This window comes from Artemia franciscana, chromosome 3 (genome assembly GCF_032884065.1).
Source record: "Artemia franciscana chromosome 3, ASM3288406v1, whole genome shotgun sequence".
In the NCBI taxonomy this organism is placed as follows: Eukaryota; Metazoa; Arthropoda; class Branchiopoda; order Anostraca; family Artemiidae; genus Artemia; species Artemia franciscana.
Genome location: NC_088865.1, coordinates 54641588 through 54659200, shown reverse-complemented (window position 1 = coordinate 54659200; position 17613 = coordinate 54641588). Strand labels below are relative to the sequence as shown.

General features: G+C 35.4%; 1 protein-coding gene across 1 annotated transcript in view; it reads left to right on the top strand.

Moving 5' to 3' along the window:
• Positions 1–7146: 7146 nt before the first annotated feature.
• LOC136025428 (hematopoietic prostaglandin D synthase-like) overlaps positions 7147–17613 on the top strand; it is a gene marked incomplete in the record, with an annotated part of 28731 nt that continues 18264 nt past the window's right edge. Inside the window, 2 exon segments of the mRNA XM_065701457.1 lie at positions 7147–7360; positions 16414–16581. Coding sequence (XP_065557529.1) covers positions 7225–7360; positions 16414–16581 — 304 coding nt within the window.

The following is a 17613-nucleotide window of genomic DNA, read 5'->3' as shown; positions in this document are numbered from 1 at the left end:
CAAATTCGTTTCAGCAAATTCAGGTATTCAGACGAATCTGACTTCAGATTTGTCACTCCATTCATAAGTTATAGGCCCTACTAAATTAAAGGAAAACTCAGCTTTCTTAAGACTTGAAATCCTCTCCCTCTCGCCTTATTTGAGATAGGGTTTATGATATCGTAACTTGATATGAGCCCTGATCTTAGGCATCTTTGGTCTAGTTTAGATTCCGATCCGTTACACCATTTGCAAGTTATACTAAATTAAACAGAAAACTTAAATTTTTCAGGAATTAAAACCCAATCCCCTTTGTTATATTTAAGCTAGGGTCTTTATCTCAAAACTTGATATGTGTCATGGTCTTAGACCTCTTTGGTTCAATTTTTATTCAGATCCATCACTCCATTCGCAAGTTCCTCTGAATTAAACGAAAAACTGTTTTTAGCAGGTAAAGCCCTCTCCCCCCTGTTTTATTTGAGCTAGGGTCTTCAACTTGATGTGTCTCATGATCCTTGGCACCAAATCTGGCCATCAAAATTTTCATCCAAATCCAACCAACGTTTCTCCCCCTTTACGTGATTACACAGACGGACGGACAGACAGACAGACGGACGGACGGATTTTACAACGTCTTAGGTAGCCATGTTGGTAATTGGATCCAAAACAAGGAAAGCAATGGCATATCATCATGCAGGTATCATCACCTATTTGGACAGTCGAAAATATCCATCAAGATAGGTTTTTGAGATCTGTCTGTCTGTCCGTCCGTCTGTGCAATCGAGTATAGCGGATTTGTATTGAAATTGAACTATTTGTATTAAAATTGAGCTTTATTAGGGTGATGGGGCTTTAAGTGTTAAAAAAATTCAAATTTTTCATTTAATTCACTTAATTCACATTGTTAATTCACAACTTGCATATGGAGATGAATTTCGATGAAAATTGAATAAAGATGCCTAAGAGTTAGATATGCATTGAGTTCTGGGATGGAGACCCAGGCTTAATTAAAAGTTGAGTTTTTCACTTAATTCAGTGTAGCTTGCGAGAGATTGATGGATCTCAGTAAATATTGAACCAAAGGTGCCTAAGACCGTGACAGGCATCAAGTTTTGAGATAAAAACCCTAGCTCAAATAGAACGAGGGAGAGAGGGTTTAAGTGCTGAAAAAGGTCAAGGTTTTGGTTTAATTTAGTATAACTTGCGAATGGAGCAACGGATCCAAATGAAAGCTAGACCAAAGATGACTAGGATCAGGGCTCATATCGAGCTCTAATATCACAAGCCATATCTAAAATAGGGCGAGGAGGAGGGGGTTTCAAGTTTTAAGAAAGTCGAGTTTTCCTTCAGTTTAGTAGGGCCAATGACTACTTCCACCCATGGCTTGCCCAAAGCCTGGAAATAACCCTTTTCCAAAATAAGTCATACTGAAGCCAACCTTCAACTAAATATTTCGTCCCCAGAGAAAAATTACTTTATTTGGCACTTGGTATTTACCAAGTGACATACAGTGATGGCAAATTCTGTAGGTCTGTCAGTTCCGGTCTTGCGAGTTAGGCACTTCCAGATAAGCTAGGACGACAAAATTTGGCAGGTGTATCAGGGACCAGACCAGATTAAATGTGAAATAGTTGTTTCCCCGATTTGACCATCTTGGGGGGAGTGGGAGGACGGTTAATTTGTAAAAATTAGATCGGATCTTGATTAAATTTGATATTTAGATGGATATCATGTCTCAGAGCTCTTACTTTAAATTCCGACCGGATCAGGTGACATTGGAGGGGGAAACCTAAAATCTTGAAAAATAATTAGAGTGGAGGGATCGGGATAAAAATTAGTGGGAAAAATAAGCAAAAGTCCTAGATACGTGATTTACATAAACAGAACGAATTCACTCTCTTTTGGGGAGTTGGGGGGAGGGTTAATTCTGAGAAATTAGAAAAATCAGGTATTTTTAACTTACGAAGGAGCCATCGGATCTCGAATTTAATCGGATGAAATTTCATATTAGAAGGACCTCGTAGCTGAGATCTCATGTTTTAAATCCCGACCGGATCTGGTGACATTGGGGGGATTGGGGGGCCGGAAATCTTGGAAAAAACTTAGAGTTGAGTGATCAGGATGAAACTTGGTGGGAAAAATGAGCACAAGTCCTAGATACGTGATTGACGTAACCAAAATGGATTCGCTCTCTTTGGGGGAGTTGGAGGGGGTGTTAAGTCGGAAACATTAAAAAAATTGAGGTATTTTTAACTTACGAGCGGACGACCGTTCGTGAGGCATTTTTGAATTTGATATTAAGAAGGATCACATGTCTCAGATCTTTTATTTTAATCCCCGACCAGTTCTGGTGACATTAGGGGAGAGTTGGAGGGGGAAACCTGAAATCGTGGAAAACGCTGAGAGTGGAGAGATCGGGATGAAACTTGGTGGGTAGAATAAGAAAATGTCGTAGATACGTGATTGACGAGACCGGACTGGATCCACTCTCTTTGGGGTAGTTAGGGGGTCCAGTGCTTTGGCGAGTTCTGTACTTCTGGACGTGCTAGGACAATAGAATTGGTAGGCGTGTCAGGGACCTGCACAAATTGACTTGATAAAGTTGATTTCCCCGATTCAACTATCTGGGGGGGGACTGAAGGGAGAGGAAAAATTAGAAAAATGAGGTATTTTTAACTTGCGATTGGGTGATTGGATCTTAATGATTTTTGATATTTAAAAGGAACATGTGTATCAGAGCTCTTATTTTAAATGCCGACCAGCATTAGGCCTCTGATTTTTCTTTTAAATTAATCTATTGATTCTTATAATTTTGCTAGAGCTCATGCCATATGAGCTCTTGGCTCTTATTTTATTCCTTTTTTCTCAGAAGATTTTCGACTTAGTCTCATGGTTTTTGCCACTTCATGGTGTGAAAATTGCTGCTAGAAATAGATAGGTTGCAACTTCTGCCGTATTGTCTCTAGTATATTTAAATGTGTGCTTGCATCGTTCCTGCGTCCACTTAAAAGTTCTGTTTCTTACGGTAATATTGGTTTGTCTTCTATTGCATATGCAGACGACGTTCTTCTTGTTGCCCGGACTCGCCGTGGATTGCTTTACAATTTTACTATATTAACCAATGAACTATCTAAGACTGGACCGTCAGTTAATGCGTCTAAATGCGAGTTTATTTGTTTTAATAGCCTTTATGTGGTCGCCCCATTCGTTGCTGGGATTGCAATTCTGCCATGTTTTTCTTTAGTTAGTTGGCTTGGTCTGTGTTTCGGTCCAGCACTTTCCACTACCTTTTCATCCTTAGTGAATCAAGCCGTGAAAAACCTACGCGTCACTTACGGAAAAATATCCCCAAACAAAAGCCGTTACAACCGCAACAGTTCATGCAGGATTTATAACGCTTATTGCGCCCCTGTGCTTTTGTTTTTATCAGGCATGGCTCATCTGTTTCGTAAGAAAAATCCCCATACTCTGCGTGTGGCTTATTTCAGATATTGCAAATTCCTCCTCCGGCTTCCTAGATGGCACCAAAACAGAAAAATAATTTCTCAATTTGGTTTAATAGATGTGCCTTCTCGAATTCGGTCTTCCAGTGATAATTTATGTAAAAAGACTATCTACTTTATCAAACAGTTCGTGGTAACGAACCTTAGTAAGGAGCGACCCGGCTCAATAGTAACCAAAACTCTAAAAAATGAAATTTTGATACCAATAGCTACATCAAAAGAATTGCATTTTAATGCTGGTTTTAAATATATAAGTTTCATCAAGTTTAGTCCTTCCCATCAAAAGTTACGAGCCTGAGAAAATTTGCGTTAATTAGAAAATAGAAGGAAACGCCCCCTAAAAGTCATAGAATCTTAACGAAAATCACACCATCAGATTCAGCGTATCAGAGAACCCTACTGTAGAAGTTTCGAGCTCCTATCTACAAAAATGTGGAATTTTGCATTTTTTGCCGGAAGGCAGATCACGGATGCGTGTTTATTTGTTTTTTGTTGTTTTTTTTCCCCTAGGGGTGATTGTATCGACCCAGTTGTCCTATAATTTTGCAAGAGGACTCATTCTAACGGAAATGAAAAGTTCTAGTGCCCTTTTTCAGTGACCAAAAAAATTGGAGGGCGCTTAGGCCCCCTCCCACGCTAATTATTTTCCCAAAGTCAACGGATCAAAATTCTGAGATAGCCATTTTATTCAGCGTAGTCGAAAAACCTTATAACTATGTCTTTGGGGACGACTTACTCCCCCACAGTCCCCGTGGGAGGGGCAACAAGTTACAAACTTTGACCTGTGCATACATATAGTAATGGTTATTGGGAAGTATACAGGCGTTTTCAGGAGGATTTTTTTGGTTTGGGGGAGGGGTTGAGAAGAGGGGGATATGCTGGGGGAACTTTCCTTCGAGAATTTGTAATGGGAGAAGAAAATTTCCAAGAAGGGAGAGCAGGATTTACTAGCATTATTTAAAAAAAAAAAACAATTAAAAAGTAAAAGTGAAAAAGCTTTTTCAGCTGGAAGTAAGGAACAGCAATAAAACTTAAAACAAACAGAAATTATTACCCATATGAGGGGCTCACCTCCTTCTAATACCTCGCTCTTTACGCTAAAGTATTTTCAGTAATTTCAACTACTTATTCTACGGCTTTTATGATTCAGGGGGTTATTCTTAATGAATTGGGATAAAATTTAAGCTTTAGTGTAAAGAACGAGGTACTGACGATGGGGCGAATCCCCTCATATATGTAATAAAAACATGAGAATACAAAAGTTCTTTACGTAAGCTAATTTATAAGTTACGTAAATCTTTTACCAATAAAAAGATTCGTAAAAAATTAAAAGTTCTAGTTGCCTTTTGAATTAACCCGAAAATCGGGGGGCAACTAGGCTTCGTCCCCCGCTCTTTTTTTTTCTCAAAATCATTCGATCAAAATTATGAGAAAGCCATTGAGCCAAAAAAAAAATATGCAAATTTCGTTTTGATTATTCCTCTGCGGAGAGCCAAAATCAAAACATGCATTGATTCAAAAACGTTCAGAAATTAAATAAAAAAAACAAGTTTTTTTAACTGAAAGTAAGGAGCGACATTAAAACTTAAAACGCACAGAAATTACTTCGTATATGAAAGAGGCTGCTTCCTCATCAACGCCCCGCTCTTTACGCTAAAGTTTTTTACTGTTTTAAAAAGAAGAATTGAGAGAAAGAGTCAAACATTAGCGTAAAGAGCGGGGCGTTGATGAGGAAGCAGCCTCTTTCATATACGAAGTAATTTCTGTGCGTTTTAAGTTTTAATGTCGCTCCTTACTTTCAGTTAAAAAAACTTGTTTTTTTTTATTTAATTATCTACTTATATATATATATATATATATATATATATATATATATATATATATATATATATATATATATATATATATATATATATATATATATACATAGAATAAATACTTGAAGTAGTACTTGAAGTAATACTTAAGTACAATTTTGGCAAGTACTTGATATTTGATACTTAAATAAGAATTTGGAAAATACTTATTACATGATATTTAACTAAAAACAAATGAGTACTTAATACTTGATACTTAAGTAAAAATTTGGAGTAGTTGTTGCAGCACTGGTTAGAAATACCTCAATGTTCAAAATTACCCCCCCCCCCCAATTCCACCAAAGAGAGCAGATCCGGTTCGGTTATGTCAGTCACGTATCTTAGACAGGTTTCTATTCTTCCCATCCAGTTTTATCCTGATCTCACCGCTTTAAGTATTTTTTAAGATTTCCGGTCCCCCCAACTGCCCCCCACCAAATTACGCTTGATCCGGTTGAGATTTAAAATAAGAGATCTGAGTTACGAGGTCCTAAATATGAAGTTTCATGAAGATCTGATCACTCCTTCGTAAGTTAAAAATACGTAATTTTTTCTCATTTTTCAGAATTATCCCCTCCCCAATAGAGCGGATCCGTTCCAATTATGTAAATCACGTATGTAAGACTTCTGGTCTTATTTTTCCCACCAAGTTTCATCCCGATCCCTCCAATCTAAGCGTTTTCCATGATTTTAGGTTCCCCACCCCAAACCTCCCCCAATGTCGCCAGATCCGGTAAGGATTTAGAATAAGAGCTTTGAGACAAGATATCCTTCTAAATATCAAATTTCATTGAGATCCGATCACCCGTTTGTAAGTTAAAAATACCTCTTTTTTCTAATTTTTCAGAATTAACCCCTCCCCCGACTACCCCAAAGAGAGCGGATCCGTTCCGGTTATGTCAATCATGTATCTAAAACTTGTGCTTATTTTTCCCACCAAGTTTCATCCCGATCCCTCCACTCTAAGTGTTTTCCAAGATTTTAGGTTCTCCCCCATATCCCCCCAATGTCACCAGATCCGGTCGGGATTTAAAATAACAGCTCTGAGACACGATATCCTTCCAAACATCAAATTTCATTAAGATCTGATCAAAAGTTCGTAAGTTAAAAATACTTCAATTTCTCTATTTTTTCCAAATTAACCGGCCCCCGACTCCCCCCCCAGATGGTCAAATTGGGAAAACGACTATTTCTAATTTAAGCTGGTCCCGTCCCTGATACGCCTGCCAAATTTCATCGTCCTAGCTTACCTGGAAGTGCCTAAAGTAGCAAAACCGGGACCGACAGAACGACAGACAGACCGACAGAATTGGCGATTGCTATATGTTACTTGGTTAATACCAAGTGCCATAAAAATACATAGAGCCCACTTTTATGTCTACTTAGGTGTTGCTATTGCAATCTTCTTATTCAAGTTTTTTTTAATTTATCTTTATTTTCAAATTTCCATTCTCTACAATTTTATAATTTAGCTAAAATCTATAATTTTATATAGTTTTACAATAAGTACTTATACAATTATATAGTTTTTTTATAAGTCTTTGGTGGACAGTCACAACCTCAAAGGAAAATTATCAAACGGGTGCTAAGAAGCCGTACACCCCTCCTTTCCCATACACTATAGATTTGGTTGTTACGGCCTTCAAACCAATTTAACCCCAAAAAGGTATGGGAATTATACTTTTCAGTACCATCTTTACCAAATTTTAAATATCATAAGAAAATAGATGCACAGACATGACTGTGTCGTTTAGTTTTTATTTGTTATCTTGCTGTATCATGTTGACTTTGCACAATTTTATAGTTCATGTTCCCAGGGGCGAGGTTCAAATGCTGAAAACTTAGTCGATAAGAATTAGTTACCTGGAAGTAAACGATTGAAGAAGATGGCCAAAAATTATAAGCTTATATATTTTAACTTGAGAGGAAAAGCAGAGCATATTCGTCTTATTTTTGTCCATGGAAATATACAGTACGAAGATGTTAGAGTTGAATTTTCGGAATGGCCAGCACTTAAACCTAGTAAGCTCCTTTGTCTTATAAATGATACTAATAATCCATTTAAGCCCGTGCCGGAGGGGTTAGGGGGCTTGAACCTCCATCCCCCCAAAATGTTTGTCTTACTTGTAAAAACGTAATAAAAATGGATATAAAACAAATTTCGGTAAAATTCTAGTTAATTGTTTTCTTGTTATCTTGGAAAGGGTTTAGGTTAGGAAAATGAAACTTTCAGGGATGGGTGTACGGGCTAAAGTATGTCATGGGAAGGTATTTTGAAGTACCCACCTCCATACCTTCTCCCTCTAGAGGGCACTGAAATTTGCCTACATGACAGGTCTATACCTACTGAAATTTTGACAAAACAACATTTTACCTTAATTTTCAGTTACTAGTTGCTTTTTGTAGCTGCCTTTAGTTCTGAAAATGCAATTCCTGTTATTTGAGTAGAATTTTGAGCCATATTAATGTTTCTTTTTCAAAATTTAGGAAATGTATTTGCATACCTTTAAAACCTTATAAAATGAAATCGAGCAAAGTTATGAAGCTGAAAACAATTTTGTTGTACTTCAATTAAGCAGAAGATCTATTTTGCAAAGTTTCACTTTTATAACACACATATTTTTAAAGGTCATCAAAGGTCAGGGCCATCTAGAGGGAGAAGGAGTGGAGGTAGTTGCTTCAAAATACCTTCCCGAGACATACTTTCGTCTGTAGATTCATCCCTGAAAGTTTCATTTTCCTAACCTAAACCCTTCCTCGGATAGCAAGAAGTCAATTAACTAGAATTTTACCCAAATTTCTAATGCGTTTTTCGATGGTTGTTGGTGTATCCCCCCCCCTCTGAGGAGGAGGGATTCAATAGCAAAATACTGAAAAATTCTAAAAAATTAGGTTAAAGAATTCTAAAACATGTAACTAAACCATTTGTATGAGTCCACTACTTTACTTTAAGCCCCCTACCCCTTTCTGATAGAAAAATATCTTGCCCAACTTATTTATACTCTTTTTGAAAATCCTAGTAGTATGTTTATTTTGGGCTATACATTTTTTCCATTGGGGGGAGTAAAGGGATGCGCTATTAGTAATGATAGAAGTAAGTATTTTTCTATTACTTTAAAGTAGTTTTCACAGTTTATCGTGTTTCTTTGTGGAGAGTTGAACCATCAAGTATTTACCATTATTATTTTTTGCTTTAGATTTTTATTTATCTATCACTATTTTGACTTCAGTTATTTTTTTCATCATTATAATTATTAATCTATATTTCATTGCTATTTAATAGGTTATTGATTTGGGTTTATTTATAATGGATTTAATCAAGCTTTTAATTTAACGGGCAATTAGTTACGAAGACTTTTGCGCAACCACGGACCTTCATAACTTTTTTTTCAAGCTCGAAAACGTTATTATTTTTTTTTTATTTGTTCGTAAATATTAAAATACAAAATTTTGAACTTGAACTATGAAACTAAGCCTGTCATTCTAATACTTTCTATATGTGTTGCGACGCATATGCAATAATACGGGCTTGATACCTGTGTAATTTGAGAATGTTACTTTAGAAATGACTCGTCGAAAGGGCCCGCTTCCACCGCAATCCCCTGGTGGTTAGCAATTCGTGCTTTCAGTCTTTACAAATGGCCGCCACTCCACTTTGGAGGACCCTTAAGGTCCAAACCGGCGGTGCTCATCTGCGTTTCGTAGCCCTTCAGCCTTCATTACTAAGCAATGGCATACAATTTGCTCTCACCTGCAGCCAACATTTCAAATCCACGGTAGGTTCAGTCTACATTTCAAATTCATCCAACATTTCAAATCCACGGTAGGTTCAGTCTCAAGTAAAACTGCTTTACATACACTAATTTAATCTACTTATAAAACCTTAGAGTAACTGACTTCTCAACATCAGTAAGGCAAACCTGGATTACCTGGTCCCTAAGCCGGAAATCCAGCCATAAAAGGAAATCATCAGGTTTGCAATCAGGACCCTGGCCTTCACACCATGTTCATGACAAACCAGCTTTATACAGTAGGGCTCAAACCTGTTAGGCCATGTTACACTTCTGGTAAATTTCAACATCTCGTTATAAGCCGCCTTCACCAGACGGCTATCTGGCAACTGTAATACATGTAACCAAAACTCGGTCATCTGTATAATCCTCTTATGACGCCAATTCGGTAAACCCGGGTCACCTCTAAGAGCCAAGCTACTAAAATAATTATTCAAGCCAACAACTTTTTAAATACATATACTGCTGAGACTCCAATTGTTTCACTATAGGGGCACCCCACAATCGGAGCCATAATGGGCAACTGTTAGAGCCTTCTTCATAAAGAGGTACTTGTGCATCTCCATATTCTTATGTGTACCAATTATGTGTTTTTGCCCTAGTAGAGCACATGCACCTCCTTTTCCGCGAAAAATCATCAACTTAATGTGGTTGGTCCAGTTCCAATATGCTTTGAGCATATATTCCAAATACTTATATCTGATATCTACTTTTATTGACTTACCTTTATAAGTAAATGAAGATTCCAGTGCCGTCTACGCAATGGCACTCAATTTTCTCGCATCTGCAGCCAAAATTTCAACACTCTCCATGGTAGGTTCAGTCTCAAGTAAAACTCCTCTACATACACTAGTTTAATTTGCTCTTCTATCTCACTACTTAATCTGCTACTTTAATCTTCATAACTAATTTAAGCAACCTATCTCTAGGTAAGTGAACCAGGCTCGACCAAAACATAATCATTGAAACTAAGCGCATAGATTTAGCTTACAATCCAAATGAATTTAAATGAGTCATTCAAATATAGTGAATTCTATAATTATGAAGTACCTTATTCGAAGGCTATGAAGTTTAGTGACTTCCTAGGGAGCTTTTTCTTCTATAACTTTATCTGTCACCTCCTTCAAAAGAGTATTCAACAGGCGTTTGTAACCTCATTATGGAGAAGAATAAATACTAGTAATATGTAATTAAAAGTACCTGGTGCTGCCAATTTAGGAATAATAAAAAAAAAGAGTGAGATTGGATAAAGCCTTTTTTCTGTTTTTTTTTTCATGGATTTTTGGGGGATTTTTCTAAAAATATTAGGGAATTTTCACTGCTTGTTTTTTGCAATAAATCAAGTAAGAGATGTATCTTTGTATAATCTTTCTTTTACCAGTGATTTTATCGGTTTATTGGCTGTAGAACATCGGGAAACAGAACAATGAATACAGAAGCAGTGGAATCGGGAAAATCGAACGAATAGTTACAGTTCTACTACCCCTTAGGGTAAACAAAGAGTGAAATCGCAGACGATTGCACATTACCAAATTTATAAAGATTTGGTGTTAAAGCTTATAATAACAGTTTTTCTAACAATAAATAGCTTTCTGGCCCAAATAGAGCCAAATTGTATTACAAGGTTTTTTGGACAGTCCCATCGGTTTATAATCAATGAAAAGCTATTTACATAGCATCCCACTGTCCAATGAAAGGTTATTACAACCAGCTTTTGGATTTTCTTGTTAGATGGAGGAATTTCAAAGGAAATCCTCCCTCAGAAATATCTATTCTACAGAAAACTCCTCCTTCGCAGAAAATCTTCTCCTCCGGCGGAATATTCTCCCTACGTATTAATAAAAAACGTGTTTTTAAATTAAAATTAATTTTTGAACTCCCACTTGGACAATTTCTTCCATTGAAGGATTCCATAAAAACAGAAAATCCTCCGCGGACCTCCCTCCCTCCCCTTTACAGTTCCCTTTCGTAGGAAAATCGAGTCCGTAAATCGAACAGAACGAAAACGAACTAAATAGATGAAACCCCGTGCATCGATTTAATCCCATGCCGGATTAATTACCTTACCTTACAACCCATTACCTTACATTTGCATAAGTTACCTATTTTGTTTATTCTGATATTACATACAAAGTGTCAGAAAAACATATTCAAATCAAATTGATTTTAACATGGAAAAGTCTTCCTCACAGAATGCCTCCTCCCCTAAAAAAATTCCCCTTGCAGAAAACCTGCCCAACAATCCATTCTTGGAAAATTTCGGGCGTACGAAAAATAACGATAGTATTTTAAATTTGCAAAAGTATTTGAAAAATTTGGACGGACAACAAGTTAACAAAAGTTTTAAGTACTAAATTGAGAGATGTTATTTTAAAATATATGTATATATATATAGTTTTTGATATTTGTTGCATGGCAGAATTTGCATTTAACTAACCCATTAGTTGAATATCCAAAACATGTAAATCCCCCCAGAAAATAGCACGACATTGCCCCTTGTAAATTTTTCCCACGCGTTAAATAACAAAAGAAATTTTGCAATTAGAAAAATATTTGAAAACTCAGGTTGAATATGAGATTAGATTAACGACACTGTTGATTACCAGATTCAAAGAATTTATTGAAAAAGATTTTTTCAATTCTGAAAGTGCATTAGATGAGAGAATTCATTTTTACCTAAAATTGGATCAAACAGTCCGTGGTAACGAACTGTAGCAAGGAGCGACCCGGCTCAATAGTAACCGAAACTCTAAAAAATGGAATTTTGATACCAACAGTTACATCAAAAGAATTAAATTTTAATGCTGATTTTAAATATATAAGTTTCATCAAGTTTAGTCTTACCCGTCAAAAGTTACGAGCCTGAGAAAATTTGCCTCATTTTAGAAAATAGGGGGAACCACCCCCTAAAAGTCATACACTCTTAACGAAGATCACACCATCAGATTCAGCGTATCAGAGAACCTTATTGTAGAAGTTTCAATCTCCTATCTATAAAAATGTGGAATTTCGCATTTTTTGCCAGAAGACAGATCACGGATGCGTGTTTATTTGTTTTTTGTTTGTTTTTTTTTTCCAGGGGTGATCGTATCAACTGAATGGTCCTAGAATGTCGTGAGAGGGTTCATTATAACGGAAATTAAAAGTTTTAGTGCCCCTTTTAAGTGACCAAAAAAATTGGAGGGCACCTAGGCCCCCTCCCACGCTAATTTTTTCCCAAAAGCCACCGAATCAAAATTTTTAGATAGCCATTTTATTAACAATAGTTGAAAAACCTAATAACTATGTCTTTAGGGACGACTTACTCCCCCGCAGTCCTCGTGGGAGGGGCTGCAAGTTACAAACTTTGACCTGTGTTTACATATAGTAATGATTACTGGGAAGTGTACAGACGTTTTCGGGGGGATTTTTTTGGTTTAGGGGAGAGAGTTTAGAGGGGGTGATTACGTGGGAGGATTTTTCCAAGGAGAAACTTCTCATGGGGGAAGAAAATTTTAATGTAGGGGGCGCAGGATTCTTTAAAATTATTTGAAAAAAAAACAATGAAAAATTTTTTTAAAGTTTTTCTACTGAAAGTAAGGAGCAGCATTAAAACTTAAAACGAACAAAAATTATTGCGCATATGAGGGGTTTACCTCCTCGTTATACCTCACTCTTTACGCTAAAGCATTTTTAGTAATTACAATTATTTATTCTACACCCTTTGTGATTCAGAGGTCATTCTTAAAGAATTGTGACAAAATCTAAGCTTTAGTGTAAAGAGCGAGGTATTGACGAGGGTTGAACCCCCTCATATACGCGATAAAAACATACGAATATAGAAGTTCGTTACGTAAGTTAATTCGTAAGTTACGTATATTTTTTACCAATGAAAACGTTTGTAAAAAAATTAAAAGTTCTAGTTGCTTTGTTAAGTAATCAAAAACTTTGAGGGCAACTAGGCCTCCTCCCTGGCTCCTTGTTTCTCAAAATCTTCCGATTAATTGCAATTAATTAATATGCAAGTTTCGTTTTAATTATTTATGTGCGGAGAGCCAAGATCAAAACATGCATTAATTCAATAACGTCCAGAAATTAAATAAAAAAACAAGTTTTTTTTTAAATGAAAGTAAGGAGCAACATTAAAATTTAAAACGAACAGAAATTACTCCGTATATGAAAGAGGCTTTTCCTCCTCAACGCCCCGCTCTTTACGCTAAAGTTTCTTACTGTTTTAAAAATAGAGTTAAGAGAAAGAGTCAAACTTTAGCGTAAAGAGCAAGGCGTTGAGGAGGAAAAGCCCCTTTTGTGTACGGAGCAATTTCTGTTCGTTTTAAGTTTTAATGTTGCTCCTTACTTTCATTTAAAAAAAACTTGTTTTTTTTAATTTTATCCCGAAAAGGCAAATAAAAGTTAAGGAAGGGACTGCCAATTATTATTATTATTATTATTATTATTATTATTATTATTACTATTATTATTACTTTTATTATATATATATATATATATATATATATATATATATATATATATATATATATATATATATATATATATATATATATATATATATATATATATATATATATATATATATATAGCGAACAATAATAGTTTATTTTTCTCGAAAACCGGTCCATATTTTTCGAGAAAATTGGTGTCTTTGATATTCTCGCATAAAATAAATACGATGTAGATAGATCAGAATTCTGAGAAAATTCGTTAAGAGCCTCAATTTAAGAAAAATTAGCTTTAATAATCAAATATCTTTAAAAGATACAGTATGAAAAGACATTAAATTGCAGAAAGAGCGTAATTGCAAAAATAATTGTATATATTTTAACTAGGGACTACAACAATTAAAAAACCTTACAAATTCTTATTACACTTACAGGTTTATAATAAATTTATAAACCTTACATAAAACAAATTTAGTGCCACACCCATCAAAAACGCCCTGACGGTAATTTTGAGCCACATTCATACGGCAAGATGTACTTTTAAGATCCCAATGAAGTTGTTGAAGAACGCCTTCCACGTCCTTTAAATTATGGGATGTCTTGTAACCTAAGGGATCCCTTCGAACCAATATTTCAAGTCAAAAACGACTATGCCAAAGGTTACCTGAAAATGTGAGAATTGAAGGATTTTCTCCATTTGGAGAAATGGAGAAGGAATTTCTCCATTTGACTCTTTCTCTCAATTCTTCTTTTTAAAACAGTAAAAAACTTTAGCGTAAAGAGCGGGGCGTTGATGAGGAAGCAGCCTCTTTCATATACGAAGTAATTCCTGGTCGTTTTAAGTTTTAATGTCGCTCCTTACTTTCAGTTAAAAAAAACTTGTTTTTTTTATTTAATTTCTGGACATTTTTGAATCAATGCATGTTTTGATTTTGGCTCTCCGCAGAGGAATAATTAAAACAAAATTTGCATTTTTTTTTTGGCTAAATGGCTTTCTCATAAATTTGATCGAATGATTTTGAGAAAAAAAGAGCGGGGGAGGAAGCCTAGTTGCCCTCCGGTTTTTTGGTTAATTAAAAAGGCAACTAGAATTTTTGATTTTTTACGAATATTTTTATTAGTAAAAGATTTACGTAACTTATAAATTAGCTTAAGTAAAGAACTTTTGTATTCTCATATTTTTATTACATATATGAGGGGGTTCCCCCCTTGTCAGATCCTCGCTCTTTACATTAAAGCTTAAATTTTGTCCCAATTCATTAAGAATGACCCCAGAATCACAAAAGCTGTAGAATAAATAGTTGAAATTACTAAAAATACTTTAGCGTAAAGAGCCAGGTATTAGGAGGAGGTGAGCCCCTCAAATGGGTAATAATTTCTGTTTATTTTAAGTTTTAATGCTGCTCCTTACTTCCAGCTGAAAGAACTTTTTCATATTTATTTTTTCATTTTTTTTAAATAATGCTAGTAAATCCTGCGCTCCCTTCACGGAGATTTTCTTCCGCCATGACAAACTATCGATGGAAAGTTCCCCCAGCATATCCCCCTCTTCTCAACCCCTCCCCCAACCAGAAAAATCCTCCTGAAAACGCCTGTACACTTCCCAATAACCATTACTATATGTAAGCACTGGTCAAAGTTTGTAACTTGTTGCCCCTCCCACGGGGACTGTGGGGGAGTAAGTCGTCCCCAAAGACATAGTTATAAGGTTTTTCGACTACGCTGAATAAAATGGCTATCTCAGAATTTTGATTTGTTGACTTTGGTAAAATAATTAGCTTGGGAGGGGGCCTAGGTGCCCTCCAATTTTTTTGGTCACTTAAAAAGGGCACTAGAACTTTTCATTTCCGTTAAAATGAGCCCTCTTGCAACATTCTAGGACAACTGGGTCGATACGATCACCCCTGGGAAAAAGAAAAAAAAAGCAAAAAAACAAAAAAACAAAAAAACAAATAAACACGCATCCGTGATCTGCCTTCTGGCAAAAAATACAATTTTCCACATTTTTGTAGATAGGAGCTTGAAACTTCTACAGTAGGGTTCTCTGATATGGTGAATCTGATGGTGTGATTTTCGTAAAGATTCTATGACTTCTAGGGGGCGTTTCCCCCTATTTTCTAAAATAACGCAAATTTTCTCAGGCTCGTAACTTTTGATGGGTAAGACTAAACTTGATGAAACTTATATATTTAAAATCAGCATTAAAATGCGATTCTTTTGATGTATGTATTGGCATCAAAATTCTATTTTTTAGAGTTTTGGTTACTATTGAGCCGGGTCGCTCCTTACTACAGTTCGTTACCACGAACTGTTTGATAAAGTATTACGTGCTTCATAGCAAGGATTTCCTATATTTTATATCGTTAACTTTATATAACACTGAAAAAATGAAAAATTGTCACAAATATTAAAATTATTCAAAATAATAATTCGTTGAAAGAAGAGAAATTTTTGAACCATTAAACATGACAAAATCAAGCGAATAATCTGTAAGACACTGGATAATTTTATTACAAATTGACGTTTTTGGCCACAAAAATGATCTCAATAGGTAACAACTTTAAGGAAGAATTCGTATTTTTCCCTGGGTGGGTGTATCAAACCGATGGTGATGCCATGACATCACGAAGAAGTTCACATTTTCAGTGGTTAAGAGACGAGTGACGACTTGAATCATTTATATACAAGCTTACCACGTAGCCATGCCAGAGACCGGTGGTGAAGCCGCCAGGCTACCGGTACTTTCATATGAAATACCTGTTTTAGATATCACACATCTACCCAGATTTTAAGTTGAGAAATGCATTTTATCTCTTTTTTACAGAACTTAGTGTGTTTTTTTTAGAAGCGCCATTTGGACAACTGCCCTATCTCGAAGCTGATGGCAAACAGTTAGCCCAATCAAATGCTATTGCAAGATTCGTATCAAAACAGTGCAATTTAATGCCTTCCTCAGACTGGGAACAAGCACAAGCCGACGAATTGGCAGAACTATTCGATGACATTAAGGAGCGTAAGTAATTGATTTTTTTACTTCTTTTTTGTTTTTCTTCTGTTTTAATTATTTTATGGATCATTTTTATTTGTAGAGATGTTTTATTTTTCAAATTTTTAGTCTTAAAAATTTGTTCAACGAGTATGACAAGTACAGCAAACACTCTTTTTAGTATATTACATCTTAAGCATAAATAACTAAAAATCGAAATTTCCACAAAAATAGTTTTTCAAAGGAAATTTAATAGCCACATTTGGCCAAAAATGAGCAGAAATAAACTCACATAATTTTCAACTACCAAGCGTAAAACTGCCGTAAATGACAATCAAAAAGCAAATCGAATAAAGAACTAACAGAAATTACAATAAATACGAGCCAAGCTCATATTACTGAAAAAAGGATGTTTGACAGCTTAATATATAATGACTGTATTCAATAATTGTGGGTATACTCATATTCGTTTCTGAAAGTCATAAAAATTTCAGTTAAAAACACAAGAAACTTAGTATGCGTTGTGTTTTCAGTAAGTACAGATTAAATTCTGGTCTTCAAAATGAACGGAGGGGAAGGGAAGCGTTTGCCCTACTCCTCTTTGTGTAAGTTTCGATTTATTTTGAGTTTTAAGTTCTGGAAGTTTTGAGAAAAATGTATTTATTAATGGTGATTTATGGTAGTTGTGCGCTATGAAAAATTATTTGATCTTATATTTACTCATCATCGGCTTACTGTAGCTTTTTATATTTCTTTGAAACACTTCTTTTGTGGGTAAAAATTTCAATAATCTCGTTTCGCTCTCAATTGGCATATTTCTTTTTATTGGTTAAGAAAATAATATTTTAAATTATTACTGTTTTTTTTTTCACAAGAATCCAGTTTTGGCTTACTATTTTTCTGTTAGTGAAAATTTTGGGACAATTTTTGACATTAGTTGCTATAATGCTTTGGATCGATAGATAGAGACAAAAATTTTCAAAAATATGGGGTGAAATCTGTATGATATTAGGGATTCTAGGAGGCTGGAAGAGTTCTTACTTATGGGAGTATAAGCAA